At 47.6% G+C, this 23,438-nt stretch overlaps 1 protein-coding gene across 1 annotated transcript; it reads right to left on the bottom strand.

Annotated features, from left to right (window-relative positions):
* Positions 1 to 296: 296 nt before the first annotated feature.
* On the bottom strand, positions 297 to 23,438 carry Pef1 (penta-EF-hand domain containing 1). Its single transcript, XM_028759792.1, has 5 exons — positions 23,350 to 23,438; positions 6,535 to 6,808; positions 3,376 to 3,531; positions 2,790 to 2,933; positions 297 to 1,162 (listed from the first exon to the last, which is right to left on the bottom strand). Exons 1-5 carry the CDS (start codon positions 23,371 to 23,373, stop codon positions 933 to 935), a joined length of 828 nt encoding a protein of 275 aa, XP_028615625.1. The 5' UTR covers positions 23,374 to 23,438; the 3' UTR covers positions 297 to 932.

Raw genomic sequence — 23,438 nt, 5'->3', positions numbered from 1 at the left:
AACTCAGGCCTAAGATAATAAAAGGACCATGCTGGGAGAGGTCTAGGGTGGCTCCTTTCAGTCCAGAATGGCAGCCCTAAAACTTTAAGAAGCATAGGCAGCCGTTTGGACAGATCCTAGACACAGAGGAACCTGTCAGGGCCCCGATTTCACCTTGGCAAACAAGACGGCCACTAGGGCCCCTCACACAGCCTCTTTCGCATGGCTTGGTCAGCAGCTTCCATAGTGAGAGGGTGGATGGATGGATGGATGGACACGGACACACAGCCAAAAAGTCATGGTGGAAAACATGGGACTGCAGAGTCTTTCTTTTATTGATGCTTACAGTTTCCTGGACTTTTGGCCCCAAGTGGGAAAAAAAAAAAAAAGAAAGCAAATTACAAACAATGTTGGCAGTAGGCTGAGACAATGTCCCAGGGGAGGGAAGCTGAGTGGAACAAGGCGGGTCGGGGAGGGGTCCGAGTTTTGGAGATCATGAGCCTCATCAGATGCAGCCGAGAGGGCAGAATGTCCAAGCTTCTTGTGCAGGCAAAGCCTCAGGAAAATTGTTAATATTGAGGGACTGAGAGAGCTAAGAAATCCCAGGCTCTGGTCCCAGCAAATCCCCCCACGCTCAGTCTGATTCCACTGTACAGACACTGGGCTCGTCTGACCTGGTGGTCTTGGTGAGGGATTACAGGTAGGCCAGCCAATGAGCACTTAGCACTGGCATCAGGGAGTAGAGGATAATAGCCAGAGGCCAGGACAGCTGGCCAGACACTAACTCCATTGCTACTCTAGGGCCCCTACTCCAAGCCCGTGCCAATCCACAGCCCAGGATAGTCAACCTCTGTCCCTTCCTACCTCAGGCTAGGAAACACTCTTTGCTAGGAGAGGAGGAAAGGAGAGGCCCACATCCCCTGGAGTGCTCCACTCCCTGTAGGTAGGCTGGGTCAGAGCATCCTTGAAGCCGTCATGGTGACAAAGTCCTCAAAGCTGAGCCGGATGTTGCCCTGTACAGCGGTATCCTTTTCCCGGAAGGCCTCGGTCAACACCTGCAGCTGGGTACACACCTTGATGAAGCAGTCAAGCTGCATGGCGGGAATGGCAGAGCGTGGGCAGTACCGGGAAACTAGGAGCTGCGTGAACTGTGGGCTCAGGTTGTAGCCCATCTGGGACAGCGCTGGAGAAGAAGGGCACAGGAAGAGACATGCTGTGAGCACTTCACTAGGAACTGGAGCACAGCTGGGGGAAGCAGCTCAGAAACATGAGGAGAGAAACATCTTGGGGAGCCAGTCAGATGTCAGGAGCACAGGAGCTGTCTCTGGATGTGCCTCACCTGCCTCCCATCTCTTCACTATCAAGGTCCACCTGTGACCATCTGATATGTCAGTGCCAGAGAAGGGAGAGGGTGCCACTCGGCACTCTGCTGAGGCAGACATCAGGGAGAGAAGCTCAGCACTGGGGTCACAGCTGTCCTGGAGGCAGGCAGCTCTTGGTCCCCTGCTTACCTCACCAGCCCCTTATGCCATTTACGCAGGGATGATGCTTGGCCTGCGCTCTAAGAAGGATTACAGGCAGTCATGATGGCACAGCACCTCACACACTCTCCTGTTTTAAATAATAGTCCCATCCCCACACCAGGCCACAGCCTGCACTTCCTGTCTCACAGAGATGCCTCCTGCCTCTTCTGCATTCCGTGCCTCTGAGCTCCCTGCACTGTGAGACCCTGGCAAGGAACTAAGCTTCAGATTCGCCATTTGTAAAAAGGAGACCAGCCGGGCAGTGGTGGCGCACCTTTAATCCCAGCACTTGGGAGGCAGAGACAGGTGGATTTCTGAGTTCGAGGCCAGCCTGGTCTACAGGGTGAGTTCCAGGACAGCCAGGGCTACATAGAGAAACTCTGCTTCGAAAAACCAAAAAAAAAAAAAAAGGAGACCAGAAGGATCCTTCACCATTGTGTGTGGACCAGCAAACAGGACTGAGCCCTTGGGAAGATGAATTTTGGGAACCCACTGCAATGCTGTATCACAGTGCCTGGGGCACGGCAGACATTAAGTCTAATTTTGTTTTTGCTATCAACCTCACCAACATCCATGAAAGAAGCAGGCAAGGTAGCGTTCAGTACTGATCACCCTTTTCTTCTAGCAGGGGCAGGCATGGTGTGCTCATTCCCAACCACAGACTGTTATCTGAATGAACCGCATGGCCTGGACAAAGGACCTGGACTCTCCGGGCAGCTCTTTCCCCACTAAGATGATGGGTGCTCATAGCCACATTAGCCTTGTAACCTACTGGCCTTAGCCCAGGCTGCAGGCTTGACCTACAGAGTCAGATTGGAACCAGATGTAGCACTGTGGCCCCTGGTCCTCTCACCCACCCTTAGCTCTCAGAAGGCTCTGGGTCTGAGTTGAAGAAAACAAACAAACAAAAAAACAAAACAAACAAACAAACAAACAAAACGGCCTCTGGCCACATGACAACGGAAGTGAGCTCTGAAGCAGAGCTCTTTCAATGTAGCATGCTGGGACAAGAAAGAGATGCACTGCTCTCCAAGGTTCCATCTCACCGATGCCACAGGGACTGTTTGAACCACTCACCACTGTCTGGAGTCCTGCCACCAGGAAGGACAGCACTGACTTAGACTGGTGTTGTCTGACCCCGGAGCTTGGCTCAAAGCCCCACCCAGGTTCAGAACAGTGGAATGGGTGGTAAGGCAAGCCTGGGCACCGCCAGGGAAACTCTTCAAGGCATTTTAGGAAATGGAAAGGAGTCTAGCTGGGCCAGTCACTGTGCCCACAGGGCCTTACCTTGCTGCAGCTCTGTGGAGCTGATGGATCCCGAGCGGTCCCGGTCATACTGCTGGAAGAGGTTCCTCCATTGCTGGAGGAATTTCCATAAGGCTGAGAAGCCGACAACATCAATGCGGCCAGACTTGGTCTTGTCAAACATGTCTGAGTGGGGAGGGGAAGAAGGAAGGGAGGCTTCAAGACTGAGGGTCAAGGGAACACTGACCCTTGTCCCAGGTTGAAGCAAAGCCCTGTGCCTGAGTCACCAAACTGCAGCACCAGCCCTCCCCCAGCTACTCAGCCTGTCCCATCCAGATTCTGCAGGGTTGGTGGCTTAACTCCAAGACTTGGGTCCATGCTGTCCCCTTGCCTGTAGTTTCTTACCAGGGAAGGGAGTGTCTACCTGTAGAATGGGGAACTGGATGAGCCTGTAACTTAGCAACCTAGAACTTAACGATGATCCCAGGGAAAGGAGAGCTTATCTTGAAGCCAGCTTCCTCCTTAGCTAGAGTTCTCTTCAGACTGAGTCCGTGCACACCTCTGCCAACTGTCAGGCAGTTTGATCCTGCTCAGCCTGCACGCTGGAGGAACTGCATGTGGGACTCACTTATCATCATGAGGCACGTCTCATCATTGAATGAGGACCAGTTGGAGTTGACTAGGGCCTGCTTCAGCTCCTTGAGGGAGATATAGCCGCTGTGATCGGCATCCACTGACTGGAACCAGGAGTAGGCCTCAGGATCCACATTGGGGGGCACACCGCCTGGAGAAAGGGATGTGAACCATGGCAGTCAGACCCAGGTCAGAGAAATGCTGGCGAGCCACTCTGAGACCCTCCTCTGGCCACCGTTTTCCCTTACGTTCTAGCTATCTTTAATTGCCAACTTGACACAGCCTGGAGTCATCTGAGAGGAGGTCAACTGAAGGGCTGAACCGCTCAGATCAGACTGGCCTGCGGAGACTGCAGTGATTGTTAACTGATGTGGGAGGTCCGATCTGTGGGTGGCACCATTCCCTGGGTAGGTGGTCCTGGGTTGTTTAAGACCACTCAGAAAGTGTCAGCCTGCAAGGGAGCCAGCAGTGTTCCCCCGTGGTTCCTGCTTCTTAGTTCTTGTCCTGACTCCTCTCAATGACAGACTACAGCCTATAAGCTCAAGTAAACCTCTTCCTCCCCTAATCAGAGTTTTATCACAGCAACAGAAAGCAACCTCAAATGCCTACCCACAAGGCCTCATGGTCCCTCCTCCACGCCCTTCTAAGAAAGCCTGCAGTGGATTTCTATAGCAGAGGCCTGCAACACTTTGTGTATTATCCCAATAGCTTCTCTAGTTGATTTGCACTCTGCCCCCAATACAGTAAGAAATCTCTGAAAATGGCCTAAGAGACAAAGAGAAGCAGAGTTAGGCTGTCTTAGTGAAGCAGGGTTGACAGGCTACACAAGGGGTCTGGGAGACTGTTTTTAAGCTTAGCCTGTGGGCACGTCTGTGGGACACTGTCTAATTGCTGGTTGACAATGGGAGCCCACTGTGGGCAGCATCATCCCTAGGCTGGTGGGCTGTGCTGAACAGAAAAGCTAGCTGAGCATGGGGCATGGCAGAAGGTCTAGGCAGCACCAGCTCGCCTTAGTTTCTGCTTTAAGCTTCCTGCCTTGGTTCCTGTCAGTGATGGACCAAATACACCCTTCCTTCCTCTAAGCTACCTTTGGTCATGGTGTTCATCACAACAGAAACCAAACTGGAACAAGTAGGGTCACTGGGGAAGGACAGCCACCACCACTGGCAGCTAGTTTCTGTGACAAGTGTAGTTATGTGCTTGATGCAGAAAAGCTCGGCTTTAGATTCAAGTCCTGACTGGTTACTACTAGCTGTGTAATTTCAGGTCAAATAAATAATCTCTTTGAATGCCAACTTCCATATTTATAACATGAACAACATCCAAGGGCAGTGGGAATGAATTACATGAGACAACAGCAAAACAAAGTCTGCAGCAAAGGCTGGCATGGGGAGGGGAGAGATGGCTTCAGAGAAGGGTACTTCAGCTGTATTTGAAGGGATGAGTTGCTGTGGAGGAGGGGAAGGAGGCAAGGCTCAGGATGTGTTTACAGTACTCTGGGCAATCTCTGCTGGATGGAAGGCAAGGGCTGATGGCAAGTGGGTAAGTTGGAAAGGCCCTTTGGATCTTCCTGCAGAAAGAGGAGCACCTCTGACGGTCAGCTCTGCCCTCTATAGTAGTGTCCTCTACCTTGGACCTTAAGGCAAGTGATACACACATCAGGAGCATCAGTACCACTCCCAGGAGCTGCTGGCCACCCTGGAGAGGAGCAATGCAGCCAATGAGAGGAAGCAGCAAAGAGGGAGGCTGAGCACGTGACCCATGTCCCGCCTTTCCTCCCCTGCCCTAGAGATGACTGCCACTCTTGGGTCCTGGGGGGGACAGACCTCAGAGTCAGGGCTCCTTTCCCCTCAAGACTGTCTATGAGCTCAGACACAATGTTCTGGAGGCTCTGGAAATCCAGTGCAGAGCTGCTGAGCTGAAAGCTAACAGCCAGAGCTTGGCTCTGAGAAGACAAACGCCGCTGGCTGGCAGTGCTTGGAACCCCAGAGGTTTGGGCATCTCCCCCGGGGCTAGCTGCCTGGGTACATCCACTCAGCTGTGGCTTGCTTCCTAAGCACAACATTCCCTGGAGCCCCTTCTCACAGGCCCAGGCAGGTCCAGGCCACCTAGCTGGTGCTCAGCCTCCTGAGAATAGCCACTCTGGGAAGGAGCTCACTAAAGTGAGTCCCGGAAAAGCAAGGACAGGCACTCACTTCCCCACCCTCTGCTCTTCAATCTCTGTCCTCCTTGTCCTGTCCACACCTCCCCTCCAGCCTACACCTTCCTTTTCTTCTCTTCCATCCTCTGGTTTACCACAGCTACCATCACAGGAAATGCCAATACTGTGCAGCCATATGACAAGTCCTCTCAGAGAACGCGCTCTGTCCATTAAACCCAGACTGATGCCCAGTGTTAAGCTGCAGCTTTACATTTAACACAGCCTGTGAGGCTGAAGCACTGTCCCATTTTACAGAAGTGGACACTGAGGTGCAAAGAGGCAGTCTGGTCAGGTCGGTAAGTGAAGCTAAGCTTTCATTAATGACACTATCTTTTCTTCCTACAGATGAGGTCAGTCCCCCTCCGCCCGTCATGGGGTCTCTTCTCTTGTGGACTACACTGCTGTGGCCAGGCTCTGTGAGCTCCCTGCCTATTCCAAGCACTGTACGGCCCCGCCCACTGCCTGGTAGCCTACGGATCTCCCTGGGAGAGGTGCACCACCTCCTCCTGGGGTCAGCCTTGACAGTGAAGTGCTTCAGGGAAAAGAGCATGAATGGATGCGACATCAGTCCTGAGGAGAGTCCTGAGGTGCCACCCAGCCCTGCTAGCTTCTTACTCTTTCTCTCTACCCTAAGGACAGCATGTCCCCAAGGCGGAGTGCTCCTTCAGCACTGATCCCAGAATGAAAAGACACTTGAAGCAGAGACTCAGCTGCTGACACTCGAGGGAGAACGAGCAAGCAATAGAAATGCCTGTTGAAAGCCAAGAGGGCTTTAGAGCTGTTAGCCCAGAAAAGCTAACTGATGAACTTCTCATTCTGCCAGTAGAGACAGAGCTATGGTGTCAGAGACCAGGATACTTGTGCATCTGCAGGACGGATAAGGATGGAATATGGATAGTTTAGACCAGGTCTGAGGTTCTAGGACTGGGTTCTGGAGCTGGAGATTCTACTTACCCTGTCCATAAGGTCCAGGCTGCTGGGTACCGTAGGGACTCCCTGTGGGTAGCTGACCGTAGGGACCTGGAGGTACACCACCATATGGTCCACTTGGAGTTCCAGAGGGGATTCCTCCAGCACTGGGGTATCCATAGGGCCCTCCAGGGGCAGGAGCTCCATAACCACCACCAGGGTGGAGTCCACTGCCATACTGGCCCCCACCATGGGGAGGTCCAGGATAGTAGCCACCCGGGGGTGGTCCAGGTACCTGTCCTGCAGCTCCTGGGCAACCCTGCAGAAAGAACAGACACAGCAGGATGATGAACAAGCCCAGCACTTTAAGCCACAGAGCACCCACACTGCCATCCTTCTGACTCTACAGGGGAGGCTGGGCTCTCAGCTCTTTGCTTAGGAGGCCTTGAGGCTTCCAGGGAAGCTACCAGTTACTCAAGGTCATGCCAAGGGCATACAGAGTCTAGGCTGGAATTTTGTCCTCCTGACTCCTCTTTCCTGTACATCAAAGGTCTGACAAGGTCTGGGACCATTTCTAGCTTGTGGCTTTATCCATAGCTTTCAGTATACAATGGATGCTCAGTAAATACTTATCTGAACAGGTAACTGAATCAAAAGAACGCTCAGCCTTCGGGACTTCCACCTCTGCCTGCAGAACTCAAAGCACAAGTACAGTCTCTGCCACACAGCCCTGGCCATCATCAGCCACCAGTGATGTCATCACAGCATGGACCCTGCACAGCAGCCCTTCCTTGCCTACATTAGCTGACGATGCATGAATGTTCCCTATCCTCAGTCTCCGAGGCAGGCAGGGAGGGAGCCTATCCCTAGGGCGGTAGGGACAATGACCAAACACCATAGTTCAGGTTTGGCCCCCAGTAACTCATGTCACTAATGCATTAAGGAAGGAGAATGGAATGACTTCCTCTTGGAGTGGTTACACAAGATACAACCCAAATATGAATCCTCCACTCTCTCCCTCTGCCTTTTGTGAGACCCTAACAAAGAAAAGTTAGTGTATTAGAAACAGGATATGTACTTTTTGGAGAAAGTACACATGGAAGTAATGGAATTCTATAGAGTCTTTAGAGGACAGAATGAAAGGAGTTTTGTCTCCCTCCCCACCCCATCTTAGTTAGGGTTTTACTGTTGTGAACAGATATCATGACCAAAGCAACTCTTTTTTTTTTTTTTTCCCCGAGACAGGTTTCTCTGTATAGCCCTGGCTGTCCCGGAACTCACTCTGTAGACCAGGCTGGCCTCGAACTCAGAAATCCGCCTGTCTCTGCCTCCCAAGTGCTGGGACTAAAGGCGTACGCCACCACCGCCCGGCCAGACCAAAGCAACTCTTAAAAAGAATATTTAATTGGGTCTGGCTTACAGGCTCAGAGGTTCAGTCAATTATCAAAGCAGAAGCATGGCAGTGTCTAGGCAGCATGGTGCAGGAGGAGCTGAGAGTTCTACATCTTCATCTGAAGGCTGCTAGCAGAATACTGGCTTCCAGGCAGCTAGGGCTAGGGTATTAAAGCCTACACCCACAGTGACACACCTATTCCCTCAACAAGGCTACACCTCCCAATAGTGCCACTTCCTGGGCCAGGCATATTCAAGCCATGACATCCCCCAAAATAAATTCTTCTGAGGACTGTGAAAGGAAGTTGAAATGATTTTGAGATACAGAAGGATAAAAAAATATCAAGGGCTTGTCAAGTGAGTTGGATAGCTCTGGGTCTGCGCTGTTAAGTAAGAGTCACTCTGCTAGAGAGATGGCTCAGTGGCTAAGAGCACTGACTGCTTGCCTCTTCCAGAGGACATGGGTTCAATTCCCAGTACCCACATGGCAGCTCACAAGATCTGTCACCCTCACACAGACAAAATACCAAAGCACACAAAATAAAAATAAATAAATAAATTTTAAAAAGGAAGAGTCAGTCTGTTGGTTTGGGGGATAAAAAGTTAGGCATTTTAGAAAGAAACAATCATCCAAAAATGGCTAAAAACACTTCATGACTGCAAAGGATTTCCTTATAATAGGAGTGTTTCGCATCTTCGGGAAAGCTGTCTTTTTTTTTTTTGGTTTTTCGAGACAGGGTTTCTCTGTGTAGCCCTGGCTGTCCCGGAACTCACTCTGTAGACCAGGCTGGCCTAGAACTCAGAAATCCGCCTGCCTCTGCCTCCCAAGTACTGGGACTAAAGGTGTGCGCCACCACTGACCGGCTGGGAAAGCTGTCTTTGTTCCAGGACTCAAACCACTAGTTGTAACCAGCATGGAATATCTAGCTGCACTCGGCTGGGGCAAGCTATAAATGAACAAAGGTTTGTATTGAAGTTTGTAAATTCTTTAAAAACAGATTTGTATCTTTTTGTTTGTTTGTTTTTGTTTTTCTGTTTTTTCGAGACAGGGTTTCTCTGTGTAGCCCTGGCTCTCCTGGAACTCTCTCTGTAGACCAGGCTGGCCTCGAACTCAGATTTGTATCTTTAATAGAGCAGACTAGTGGTGCCAAGGACCAGCCTGGACTTGAGAGAGGAGCCTGAGGAAGCGGTGAATGGGAGTGGCGGAAGAATGACTCGGAGTCAATGTTGGGTACAGGCTGACAGCTGTGTTCTGCTCGAGATAGCTCTCTCACACACACCAAAGCCCCGTCTTTCTGTTTGTATAAGCTACTTCCTTAGGAATTACATATCAGTTCAGTTATTCCGGTTTTCTTTGGATTATCCCACTAATCAGCATTTTATGACCTTAGCCCCTTGACACTTAGAAAAAGACAGCAAATCATTATGTGGTTCACTGGGCACAATGTCTATGGTTGCCAAGTCTAGACATAGAGGCTATTTTTATGTGAGAGAGTTAGCTTTCTGTTTTCCAACTCTCTCACTGTCTAAGATTGGCCAACCAAGAATGTGCTCTGTAGACAGACCTTGAATTTACAATCTGGATGGTTCTGTCTCCTGACTGCTGAGATTAAAGGTGTGTATTACCATGCCTGGACCTAAACTTTTCTTTTACCTAGAACTTGCTCTGTCCCAGGCTAGCCTTGAATTTAGAAATCTGCTTGCCTTTGTCTCCTGGATTAAAGGTGTGCAGCACCATGCCTGGGCCAAACCTTTTCATGGCCCTGTTCTTCAAGATCCAGACCAAAAGCCTGTGTCTTCCAGCCTCACGATCTGGATCACAAGTGTGCTCTCCATTTCTGGATTGTAGTTTATTCCAGAATAAAAGCCGAAACTATTCCTTATTCAACTGCAAACATAAACAATAAGCTTAGTTTGGTGGGATCTTGTCCTGAGATCACCACTTCCTCAATCTCTTTATCTCCTTGAACACAGGATTCAGCTCCATTTCACTTCCTGGTGCCCTTTTATTACTTGAACCATATATTTTGTATTCAGTTTAGTGAGTTCTTTGTGCTGATGCAAGCAGCATTAAGGTTCCTTTTTATAACTCTTAGTAGAATATCTGGATCAAATTTAGTTGTTGATGGCTTCTGTGGAGAAGATCACCATCTTCCCACTAATACCATATAAGCATCCACTGGGCCTTGTTTTTAACTATTCCTTTCTCTCTCATTATCCAGGCTTTTTTCCTCTATTAACCAAATCACATCTCCTTCCTTAACATCTTCCTGACTGACTCATTAGTGCAGCTGCCTCTGCTCTTTCAGGTCCATGGAGTCCTTCATACAGTTCATACTGCATCCTTGTATTTTGCATAGTTGAGAAATTCTGTAAACAACAGTTCTTATACTAATTTATATATTCTTGAACTCATGGTTTCAGAGTTTTTTCCCACAGCCTTAAGGGCTATCCTGAAGACCACAGCCTTACCATTTTGCTGAGGAACATTAGATACACTGTAGATTCCCAGAATCGTGCTGTTTCAGACTGCCACTGTAGTCATTAACCTTGGCAGGGGGAACATTCCCCAAAGAAGGAACATGAAGTAAAGTATATGCATCATCATGCAAAGAAGCCTTACTCCTACAGCCCTGTCAGCACTTGAGAAGACCCTCGTCCAGCTGGCCTTGCTCCAGGGGCAGGAACCATGTCACACCACTGTCCCTTCTGCAGCCATGCCAGACCTGGTATCTCCCTGTTTCTGTTTCAATTTAAGAGTACGAATGTTGCCGGGCGGTGGTGGCGCACGCCTTTAGTCCCAGCACTTAGGAGACAGAGGCAGGCGGATTTCTGAGTTCGAGGCCAGCCTGGTCTACAAAGTGAGTTCCAGGACAGCCAGAGTTATACAGACTGGGGTGGGGGGGAGAGAGAGAGACAGAGAGAGACAGAGAGACAGAGAGACAGAGAGAGAGAATGAGGGAGAATGAGAATGAATGAATGAATGAGCAATGTATGTTCTTGAAGAGAAAGCATGCCTGCACAGACATCGAAAGCAGTCAGACTGACCCTCATAAGTAAAATTATCATTTGTCTTTCTAGTTAAGAACTAGATTCTCCTCCATTTCAGTATTGTAAGTAGTGACCTTAAGAAGTCCATAATGCCAAGATTTAGGATGAAATATTGGTAGCAGGTAAATAAGCCCAACAAGCAGCTGAAGGCTGAGCCACACCAGCAGGAAGAGACAAGCAAAAAAGTAAATACAAGGCATCCTATCTTGCACACTAAAAGCAAAAGCATAGCCAAAACCAGATTCTGAGCAGTAGACATGTGGTGATTAGCTGCCACAAGAGCTTCCAATTTTTGGGTCAAAGATTTGACCCCAAGATGGAATGCTGCCATGACACGTAGAAGCTGCACGCAGAGTGGGTCTCTCCTGAGGAGTGGGTCTCTCCCTGCCAGCCAGCTGAAGATGATTGAGAACTTCTCCTTTGTTTTATCAGGAAAGTCCAGGATTTCTGTCTGCATCGTTTTTGATGAGTGCTCACAAAATTGAGTCTTCATAGGAGGTAGAGCCATCTGTCTCTTTTCCTTCTGGTGTTGCCTCCTGGTCTTGAAAAGGGAAGGCACAGCCCCGCGTCTGCTGAATTTATTGGGGACCCAGACTAGGTTTTGGCATCTTTGGGAAAAACACAAGCATAGCCTCACCAGATGTCAAAAGGACATCCTGGCCTTTCCATTTTTACGTTAATAAGTCTCTCCATTTTACCATAGGCAGAGTGTCTCTGACCTTACAGCCCAATGGTGTTCCACAGGGCTCAGGCCTTTGAATCTTTGTCGAGATAATTTAAAGTAAAAGAGCATGATTCAAATTGTGATGTGGAGAATAGTATTTGAATTCTCCTTTCTGTAATTTTATAATTGAGATTTTAGCATTTGATGAGATCTCTCAACAACTGCCTGTCCTTTCAGATTATAGGGATTCCCATAGTATGAGTAATAGAGAAGGTTATACAACTGCCTTAAGGGTCTGTATAAGCAGGAATGTTGTCTGTCTTTATATACAGAGGGAATCCAAGGTAAGAAAAGCAATAAAGTTATGCTGTATCGCATCCTTAACAGCCTCTCCTGTCCAAGCAGAAGCCATAATTACATGAGAAAAGGTATCCTCACAGACATGAACATATGTAAGTCTTCCAAAAGAAGGAACATAAGTCACAACCATTTGCCATGAAGAGCCAGGCTTTAGGCCTCATGGATGCATTCCCATGGGAAAAGAATCACGATGGTAGGGACAAGCTGGACATTATTTTACAATCTGCCTTGCAGCTTCCCGGGTCAGATGATCGAGACCTCAGCACCTGGGAATTCTGATGATGTGAAGTATGAGAGGCCTGGGCCTGCTGTGCAGGATCTACAACTACAGGAGTGATTATCTGTGTCAGGGAATCAGCATTCTGATTTCCTTCTGACAAGGGACTGGGAGATTAGCATGTGACCTTATATGAGGTATAAAATAAGGAACTCTCCTATTTTGGACTAAGTCTTGCAAGTGTTGTAGTAACACATTAATCTGACTTTTATCTACATTAATAATAGCTGTTTCAACATGTGCAAACAGCCTAATCGCAAAGTTATTGTGAATCTACATAAACATTCATAGGAGTGTTCTCACTCATTTCAAAAGCCCAGATTACAGTGGCTACCTCAACCTTCTGAGCTGACTTAAAGTCAACCCTTTTTGAAAAGGACTTTCCATTAGAAGACCTGTCTGTAAAGATCAAGTCTGCCTGTTCAATAAGACTTGTTCTGTAACTAGTAAGAAATATCTTTTGAGTTTTAGAAAACGTAGTAATGATGTTTAAGGCAAATGAAAAGAAAGACCTATGTAACTTGCTATAGTAATTTGTCAATCTTCTGAGAAGACCGCCATCTTCCCACTAATACCATATAAGCATCCATCTGAGCCTTGTTTTTAACTATTCCTTTCTCTCTCATTATCCGAGTTTTTTTTTTTTTTCCTCTATTGACCAAATCACATCTCCTTCCTTAACATCTTCCTGACTGACTCATTAGTGCAGCTGCCTCTGCTCTTTCAGGTCCATGGAGTCCTTCATACAGTTCATACTGCATCCCTATATTTTGTGTAGTTGAGAAATTCTGTAAACAACAGTTCTTACATTAATTTATATATTCTTGAACTCATGGTTTCAGAGTTTTTTCCCACAGACTTAAGGGCTATCCTGAAGACCAACCACAGCCTTACCATTTTGCTGAGGAACATTAGATACACTGTAGATTCCCAGAATCGTGCTGTTTCAGACTGCCACTGTAGTCATTAACCTTGGCAGGGGGAACATTCCCCAAAGAAGGAACATGAAGTAAAGTATGTACATCATCATGCAAAGAAGCCTTACTCCTACAGCCCTGTCAGCACTTGAGAAGACCCTCGTCCAGCTGGCCCTGCTCCAGGGGCAGGAACCATGTCATACCACTGTCCCTTCTGAAGCCATGCCAGACTTGGCATAATAATTGGATATCAACCATATAGTGAAATATGTAAGTATCAGGCAAGTTTTGTCCAATAAGGCGAATTCATGGTAGGTACTGTATACCTCCTACTGGCGGCTATCAACGTACTTTTCATTGGAAGTAAGATAGGTGCTTGCTTATGACAGTGGGCACTGAAAACTCATACCATCAGTGTGTAATGGAACAGTTTAAAAAAAAAAACAAAATTTTAAATCAGTTAACTATAAAATGGCAGTTCTGAGGAAACTCTAGTGGAGTGGCACCAAGGGATAAAGACAAGTATTAGCAGCACAGATCACAGGAAAGCCTCTATTTAACAGACTTTTGGGAAGTACAGAAGACAGGATCATTCCAGGAGCTAAATAATGCTTCTGTATGATCTAAAGTCGCTCCCAGATTAGCTGACGTAGCTGTCTAGGTTTGTTCCCATTAACCGACCACTGATCTCCCCAATCAGGGGGACCTTCTATCCAAGAAAGTTTGGGTAGATATTTCTTATGATCCCAAAGACAAAGGACATTCAGATACAGAACTGTCGCTATCCCATTGAGACAGGGGGTCTCCACCCCAGGGAAAAAGGTAAGGGTAACAAAACTAGATGAACAATGGCAACTTGATTTTGGGAAACTATTACTTTTGTCACTAACCCACAGAAAGTCTAAAACTGGGGACTGAATGTGCCCATTGAAAGGCCAGGATTATTTAGCTATAATAGAAATGCCAGCTGCTGTGTCTCTAATGCCCTTCATGAGGATTCAGTCATACAAACACCAACTGAGTCCACTGTGCTCTGAGGAATCAAGTTCCTGGCTTAGCAACCATTATCAAGGGTCTGTAGGGCTGTGTACAGAGTAACAATCAATTTTGTTAATTTGGAATTTCTTGGAGCAGCTGGGAATAGACTGTAATCTGACTAGTGTGATCTGAACCAATGGCATCTCGAGGAAAGCGCTCTGGACAAGCCAAATCCCTTTTATAGTCCAGTCTGATTTCTCTACAGTCAAAAATCAAACATTCCCTGGAAGGGATTCTCACACATCTGTGGGAGCCTCGTCACCTCTCGTACTACATCTAATTTTATATCTTTAACTATAGATAAATCTAATGTAGAATTACTTTTGTGTTTGGGACAGAGCTGGGTGGCGTGGGGCAGAGGCACCACAAGCTGTGGAGACTGATCCCAGACTGTGCTCTCACAGAGGCAGCACAGGGGGAGGGCACTGGGACCACAGGCTGGGGATCAAAGAGGGTCTGCCACCCTTGGCACTCAGTCTTGTGTTCCCTTTTTCTATCACCTCTAGATGGACACTGACTGGCCCAGTGCAACCATTTTCCCATTCAGGGCCTATTTTAGGAAGGGGTTTACCACACTGGAGTTATCAGTAAGCTTTGTTTACAGTTTTTGAAAATGATCTCTTTTTCCACATGTGAAACCCAGAGGGCTCCAAGGCTGCTGCAGTGTCTCAGCCTGCAGCCCCTCTGTGCCAAGGCTTTCTCGGGCTTTCATCCTATCAGAAAAGGATTAGCAAGTATACAGTGAAGAAGGGGGGTTTTTTGTTTTGTTTTATTTTTTCAAGACAGTTTCTTTGTGTAGCCTTGGCTGTCCTAGAATCAGCTCTATAGACCAGGCTAGCCTTGAATTCACAGAGATCTGCCTGCCTCTGCCTCCTGAGGGCTGGAATTAAAAGCTACATGACCACTGCCAGGCAAAGAACTTTTGTTTGTTTGTTTGTTTGTTTGTTTTGCAGTCAAAATTTGCATTTTTGTGAGCTAATGAAAGGTAAGGTAACACTAACGTCTTTATTGTCTGTTTTCCATACTTGCTGTATGGGTGACCAACATAGTCTATAAAGGGCCCTGTAGACTTTTGTCTGACAGTGAAAAGGGACCCTGAGGAAGTATTAGGATCAGGAACTTTGTAGCCATTAGAGTAGCTGAGGGCTGGAAAGCTGCAGAGCCTGGATTCCAACCTTTCCTTGCCTGACTAATTGATCATAATAGTGTGTGTGTGTGTGTGTGTGTGTGTGTGTGTGTGCGTGTGTGTGTGTGTGTGTGTTGTCAGAGAGCACACGTGTGCTGTCCTGGGACATAAGCAGCAATGAACAGGCATTTGCTCATTCATTCTTGGAGCCATTCATTACTAAACAGTGGTAAAAACTGTTTTTATAAGGGCTTGCCAATCAAAAGGTATCACATATATGTATTTGCAATAACACCATTAGTCATCTGGTAAAATGGTTTGAACCTCATCCTCTGTAACAAGCTTTGTGAGATCTTTAGGCGGCGAAGGGAACCCTTCCTGGGCAGGGTTTGGTCCTACTCTAGACTGGAAATGCAGGCACCAACCAATTCTCCTGTCTGAGAACCTTCCTTAAAGCCGCTTCATGGGTATGAATAATTTATTATATTACCAGTTGGCAGAGGCAGGGGAGAGGCAGAAGACTTAACAGGAGGCGTTCCTGGGCGCCTCTTTTCCTTCTGGAAAGCTGTATGGCTAACCCAACCTGGTTCCAAAGGACCAAATGTTTTAGTTGAACTGGCTGTAGAGAGCCATGTAATTGGTCACCAATTCTTTCCTAAGACTCCTGAATCATCGGAGTGTCCTATAGTTAGGATACCAGAGACAATATATCTTATATTTTATAAATCTGTCTTAATGACATCTTTGCTCCTATCCCTTTAAGTAAAGTTTTCAATTGCTCTGTGTACCTGTGAGCTTCAGGAGACAGAATTCCCCACAGTAAGAGCAGTCTGAGAGCCAAAGAGAAAAGACAGAGGCGACAGGCTTTTAGGAAAGTCCGCTTGCTCCTTGTGACTAACTGAGAAGTGGAGCCACACTGGCGTGATGGAGAGAAAAGGAAAGAAGAGTAAGCATGGGTGTACATGTGCCCCCTGCTCCTGGGACCTGCCGACCAATCCAGCCGATCTGATTAGTCCTATTCCCCTTGTCCTCGGGATCTCTCCACCCTTGTGCAGGTAGACAAGGAAGGCGCTTTGGGGAGATTCCATTTGTTCCATGTCTGTTTTGGAGACCAACATGTCCAAAATTAAAAATCCCTTTATCCTAGGGCTCTTCAGATGCTCATGTGAGTTTAGATCAATCACTCATGCTGGGGGCACAAACTCCATCACTAACACAACAGAGAGTCAGGTATAGGGCACACATGCACCTGTAATCCCAGCACCCAGGAGTAGGAGGCAGATGGGAGTTTGAGGCCAGTCTGGACTATAGAGAGACTTCCAGGACAGCCAGGGCTTTATAGAAAAACCTTGCCTCAAAACAAACAACAGAACAACAACAACAACAACCACCTCACATAATAAAGAATGAAAATGAAGCAATTCCTGTTGGAGTGAGTGGACAAAAGCCTAACTGTGGTGTCTCCACCTCTCCCAGTGTCTTCGGTTGGACTCAGAGTTCTTGCTGAACAGAACAGGAAAATGGCACACGAAGAAAACGAAGGACGTTTGTTTTGTTTTGTGACAGGGTTTCTCTGTGTAGCTCTGGCTGTCTTGGAACTTTCTCTGTAGACCAGGCTGGCTTCAAACTCAGAGATCCACCTGTCTCTGCCTCCCAAGTGCTGGGATTAAAGGTACGCACCACCACACAGCTCTTAAGGGACACTTTTCTATGGAGATCTTTAGCAGGGTTTTATAAGGAAGAAGTTATTTCATTGACCCAGCACAGTGCTTAAAACCTTGCAGAGATGTTGGCTGCTTCCAGCAAATAACTACAATGCACACACATTGTTCTGGGCCGGGGCATGGGAGTGTATAACTTAAAAGTAAAGCTCTGCATTTAGCTTGGATCATAAAAGCTGACTGCATGGGGAATCCAAGGCAGGTAAGGTTGGCTACGTTTTCCTCTTAAAGGCAGGTTAAACTTACATAGGCTGAGTACACAGTAGGACAACAGATCGAGTACCCGGTCTTTACTGATCTCAGGGCACATTAACTTCTCTGCTACATCTGGAAAAAGCTCAGTCTTTGAATGAAAGAGGCTTTTTCAGGAAAAGGTATCAGCACACTAAGAGCTCACTTCCCTTCACTAAGCCTCAGGAGCCTTAGGTAACAGTGCCTGCCTCACGCTGCCTGCTACAGGAATGAAGTGAGGCTCGTTACACGAAGCCTGCTGGAACAAGATCTTGACAAGCAGTAACTATTAATGACAGTGCCCCTCTAGAGGAGAGGAAACCTGAGTTCAGAGAAGTCACACATAGACTGTGTGGAACTGGGTGCAGAAGCTAGGTCTCCTGGAAGAGACCTATAGCTTTTATAGCTACATTGCCTCTCCTGTCTACCTCTGTGTACTACCAGTTAGAGGCTCTGGAGGCCCAGAGTGTCCCATATCCCATTCCTACATAAGTTTGGGAGAGTACAAACCAAATAAACAAACAAGTATACACAGTGTATTTATTTTTATGTATTTATCTATCCCTCTCCCCCAAAAGTTGCTTTGATCAAAGCTAGTAGTGGCATGCTAGTCTTTGAAGGATGCAGAGGTATTCTCTACCAAAAGAAGCAGAGAGGGACACTATACACACAAGAAGACAGACAAAGCAGACTTATGAGTGAGCATGGCGTGGTCAGGGAATGACAAGAGCACACCGTGAACCCAGAAAGGAAGGCCCTCTCACAGCCCCCCTGACAAAGCACCACTCTTGCCACTTTTCAGTTGGTGGGTGAGCTATCCGTGCCTGTCCAATGTCTCCCTCACCCAACAGTAAGTTCTCTAGGGGCAGGCAGAGCTTTCATCACCACCACCACTATCATCCTCACCCGCAGGCCCAGCACAGTGCCTGGTACCCGTAAGCCTCCATATATAGTGCTTATACACAAATAAGCACTGTTCTGCAGAGTTATGTTGGAGAAAGTAAAGCACCACAGAAGGGTTTCCAAAGGAGGAGGGACGTGCTGTGAGCCTTGTTTGGAGAATTAGCCTATGTGGGTTTGGAGGATGAGCTGGGAGTGGGGGAAAGGCAGCAGCCCAGGTGCTGGGCAGGCAGGGCATGAACCAGACAGCAGGCGCAGGGATGGGAAGAACGAGTGGATTCTGAAACTATTTCAGAGATAGACTCGACATGACTTGGCAACTAAGTGGATTAAGCAAGAGATGGGGCGGGGTGGGGTGAAGAAAGTCAAGCGTTTAGAATGACTCAGGGTTCAGCCTGCACATGATGAACAAGGCAGAGCCATAAACTACGGCACCACAGGCTGCAGAGGAAGCTTGTGTAAGGCTTTGGGTTGGTCCCAGGGTCACTGAATTGCAAGTCAAGGTCTGAGCCAGAAATGACAGCCAGATCTTTGACTCCGTGTTCCCCTTCCATGCCTTTGCAGACATGTTTTAGCAGCATTTCAGACCCATAGACACAAACTGGGGTGGAGGGCGAAAGTTAAGAGTTCAGTAACCACGGTTTCTGAAGCATCACAGAAGAATTATCTCCAGGTCCTAGCCGATAAAAATTATCTCCAGGTCCTAGCTGATAAAAATAAGCTATATTTGGTATTTTTCAGGGTTTTGAGGGTCTGTGAGGGGCTCTAAGTTAAACAACTTTCACTGGCTCCTTGATCCTGAGAGCTAAATACACATCTCCATTTTAGAGACGAGAAAATGAAGATGCTCAACATTTAGTACATTTTAAATCATGCAGCTAAAATGAGAAATGGACTCAAAATAGCACCTGCACACATGAGGGCCCAGCATATGTCTGCTAAACACCTGTCAGGTCTCAGGCTTCCCACTGGACACAGGGAGTGGGAAGGGCACCCAGGACAGAGACGCTCAGATAACATTCCTTTTTCACTGTAGCACCTAGACCTCAACATAGTTCAGTGCAACCTCGAAGTTAACAGAGTCTCTATCTGCACTCTTGCAGGTACCAAGCGAGCTCAGACCCTCCTGACTCAGAAATTCCTGCACTCTTTTACCTCCAAGGGTTCCTTCTTCTACTTCCAAGCCCTTGAGAGGCTCAGAGGTATCAAAGCAGGTCCTGACTGACTCCTCGTGAAGAAGAGAGGAGACTGCACTGCAAAGGCAAGCCTACTCAGAGCTACCTTTCAAGTGCCTGATGGGAGAGCTAAGGGGTTAAAAAGCCACAAGAAGACAGAGGGATGGTCTGGCAAACACCAGCAGAGCCTTCTAAAATATTTAAAGGACAGAAACATGCAACCAACGAACAACGAGCCAAGAACTGTCCCAAGACTTTAATTACCACCTCCGTGTGCTGACACTGTAAAAATCTTTCTTTCCAGCTTCCTCTCCCCTGAGCTACAGACCCACATACCCAACAGCCTCCTGACCTTCCCTCCCACCTTACGCCTAGTACCTCCTGCTGCCAAGTCATCCACATCAAAGCCTTCACAGCCTCTCAGGGGCCTTCCCTTCCTTCCTCTGTCACCTGAATTAAACGTGTTCCTTCAGCTTTTCCTCCCAACAACCTGTCACACCAGGTCATAGTCCTTTCATGGAGAGGATTTCTATAGCTTTGAAACTGTCCCTTGCCTCATCCTCTCCCACTTCCATCTCTTCAAGGGCCCCTAGTTACAGCTCTGAGGGACAAATGTGACAAACCCTTTCACCAGCTCCTCTCCCTCAATACTCTTAGTAGGAACTCAGTCCCTTTAAAATGACATACAAGTCCCTTTGGGATTTGGCCCTTGCTTGTATTTCTGGTCTCGTTTTCTCGTCTCCTGGCCCCTCATCACTAAAATCAGACTAATCTTTAAACTGCCCTGGACCTTCTTATACTCTAAACGTGCTCAGGAAATTCTGACACAAACAAGCCACTAAGAAAACGTACTATGGAATGTACTTTATTGCTTGTGTCCTGGTCTTTGTGAAATTATTTCCTTAGCTGGACTATAACGTTTTTCTTCCCCCAGCTTACACCTTCTGGTAATTCTTCCTGCTCCACCCCTGGGCTGGCCCTCCTGTACTATCCTAACACCTTAAACCTACTCCTATGTAACACTTACAGTCTACATATCTGCAGTCCTCTCCCATGCAGAGTATTTACTACATGCCACACTCGACACTATCTCACCTCACAGGAAGTCTGCTGTAGGTACTGCTATGACCCCATTCTACAGAACAGGAAACCAAGCTTCAGGTCTCTACAACACATTTCTGTAAGCAAGTTGGAAGAGTAGGGATGTGCAAACCAATCCCTCTAGCTCAGAGACCAAGCTCTTAAGCACCGAGTTCCATCAAGCAGGCTCCCCCACTGAACCAAATGCTACTTGACTTTTGCTACTCCAACATCAAGGCACCCTGGGCCTGAGGCAATGGAAAATTACAGGAACTGTGACTCCCACCAACGGCAGTAATCCTCCAAAAGTATCCAGTGGGTGGGAGGGAGGCAGCACTGCCTGAGCCTTTGCATGACTTCAAACAAGCAGTTTTCCTTTCTTAGAACACCTGGGATGAGGAGGCGGACAACTCTAAGGTGGGGATAAAAGCTACATTTCTTCTTCCATTCCAGACGTTTTCTCCTAGTACTTCCTTTCAGAATTCTGCCCCGGACATAAGCCCAGGCAGCATGGCAAAGCAAGCATCATGGCAGTGGCAGCAAGTGTCACCACCATGCCACACCATCTGCAGCCGTGACGTGCAGAGCCCCCTACATGCCTTGCTGCATCCCACCCTCCTCGCTCCCTTCCCACGGGTCCTAGCTCTGCCTTTCTGTGGTAAGGGAACTAAAGTCCCGAGCCCTTACATGATGTATCCAAGGGCACAAAACACTTAAGTGGGTAGAGCTGGATTCTTAGCCCAGGTCTGTCTGTTACTGCTTCTAGAGTGTACACAAAACATCCCCAGAACTTATTAAGATGTAGATTACTGGGGCTAAGAGAATCACTCCATCCGTATACTGTTTGCCATGCAAGCAAGACAACCTATTGTATGGATCCTCAGGAAAAAAAGCCAGGAGGGGCAAAGCATGCCTGGGGAGGCAGAGGTAATGAAGATTCCTGGAGTCTCTGGAGCACACTAGCCAGATAATCTAGCTCAGTGAGTTCCCTGTTCAGTGAGAGACTGCCTCAAAAACTAAGTTGGGCAACAACTGAAGCAGCTGCTCAATTGTCAACCTTTGGTTTCCAGATGCTCATCGCCTCCACACAGGTAAGCAGACACCCTCCCCCTCACGATTTGGAGGTGGGATCTGTGCCATCAAAGCTCAGAGCAGGTCTTAGATGGGACCCAAATCTGTCCTTTAAACAAGCTCTCAGGTAATTCTGATACAAACCAGCCGCTAAAAAGATGTGCTACAGGAATGCTGTCCCAGCCTGAGATCCTCTGGAACAACAGCGTGCCACAAAAAAATGAGCCAACGTAAGACAAAATGCATGGGGCCAAGAAAGATTTTAGAAACATGACATATTCTATGCCTTTCTGGAAGAACATTACCAAACTGTATTAACAGAGCCGTTCCCAGGCTTGCTTAACCACAGAATCTTCCTCGTTTAACAACACCCATTAACATCTCAGAAAACCCAGCAAGTGGAATGGAGCCCAGGAAGCACGGATGTGATACTTCTCCCTACTCAGAGCCTACACTGGTCTCTACTCACGTCTGCCAAGTATGCAATAAATGGAATTCAAAGTTCTAGCCCTAGCCTCACCCTCACTTGCTATGTGTGACCTTTAAGCCTCTCTGGGTTTGCTTCGCAGCTTTAAGTCAAAATAGTAAGCCCTGAATACCTACAGGGTCTTAGTATGGACACACTGGGGCCCAACTTCTGTGTAGGAGACAGCAAGATGACTCTGGGTAAAGGTGCTTGCTGCCAGGTCCAAGTTTGATCCCCAAGACCCACATGAGAGAGAAAAAATAATTCCTGTGCATGTGCACATGTGTAGCTACCCCTACACACACACACACACACACACACGTAAATTTAAGAAATGTTGTATTAACTGCATGGGGCTTTAAACATCTTTTGGTCTGTGACTACAGTCAATCAAATCTTGGTAATATCCCATTTGATTTTGTCTTCCACTTTCCTTACATGAGATTAATCTCTTAAACTACTCTGTGATCAGGGTGATTATTTTGTCCAAATTATTTCAAAGTGAGGGGTCTGCTTTGAAAAATCCTACAAAGTGATGTTACACTTTACTGTATAGCATATGCTTACAAGAATCACATCATTCTTCCTAATAACTCTATGAGGGATGGACTCAACTACCTGATCCATTTTATAAGAGGAAACTGGCTCAGAAAAACGACTTAAAACTAATGCGGCAAAGACATGGCTCCACTTTTAACTCAAAACTGCATTTAACCACCTACTACTCTGTCACCTCACTAGTTTTGGCCACAAAAATCACACAGCAACGATGTTCCTGGCTGGTTCAAGACGGGCTAGAAAGTAAGGAAGAAGCATTTGTAGACGACTCAGGTGCTGACCTTGGCTCGGCTGCCTAACTACCTGGTAACTTAGATAAACTCCCTATCTTCTCTGGGTTGCAACTTTTCCTATGTGTGAAATGACGCTGGACTAACGAGAGCGGTGTAATCTCACTTCTGGCACCTTCTACCACTGATTGTCCCGATTATTCTGTCGCAGTACGTCGTGCTGAGTGAGTCGGAAAACTTGTTTTTATCCTACGCCCAGAAAGACTCCGAGGGAGACAGAGTTCTAAACACCTCGTAAGCACAGAGGACTCCACTCAACTGGAGACCTGAGATGTGCACCCTGGTCTGGTCCAGCCCGGATCTATTCAGTCCAAAACACCCAAAGCCAGGCTTGCGCAACACAAACCCCTAGAGTGGTCCTGGGTGACGTAAAACGAGCGCGACGGACTGGCCCTCTTGTTTCTCGCTCACGCAGGGCATTGTTAAAGTGAACCTCTGCGTGGAAAGAGTGCGGACCAGGTGGGCTAAAAGCCCCGAGGATGGAGAGCGGCACCGGACCTTTAGGCAAAGCCCAGATTTGACGCAGGGGCCACTACAACTCACCTGCCCGTCTGGATAGCTGGCCATGGCGGTTATGACGTCACACAATTGTGGTAGGCGGAGCTTCCTGCTCTCAATGCCTCTCCTCGTTG

Source organism: Grammomys surdaster, unplaced genomic scaffold (genome assembly GCF_004785775.1).
Source record: "Grammomys surdaster isolate TR1022 unplaced genomic scaffold, NIH_TR_1.0 126313, whole genome shotgun sequence".
Classification (NCBI taxonomy): domain Eukaryota; kingdom Metazoa; phylum Chordata; class Mammalia; order Rodentia; family Muridae; genus Grammomys; species Grammomys surdaster.
Note: the sequence above shows the minus strand (reverse complement) of the source record. Positions and strands in the feature narration are given on the sequence as shown.

Bases quoted from the DNA above. Each gene is read 5' to 3' on its own strand.
- Pef1 (XM_028759792.1), bottom strand. From the start codon at position 23,373: ATGGCCAGCTATCCAGACGGGCAG. The intron at 3,532-6,534 runs GTAAGTAGAATC...CCCTTTCTCCAG, and splicing joins GCCTGGACCTTATGGACAGG to GCGGTGTGCCCCCCAATGTG. The intron at 2,934-3,375 runs GTGAGTCCCACA...CTCCCCACTCAG, and splicing joins GACGTGCCTCATGATGATAA to ACATGTTTGACAAGACCAAG.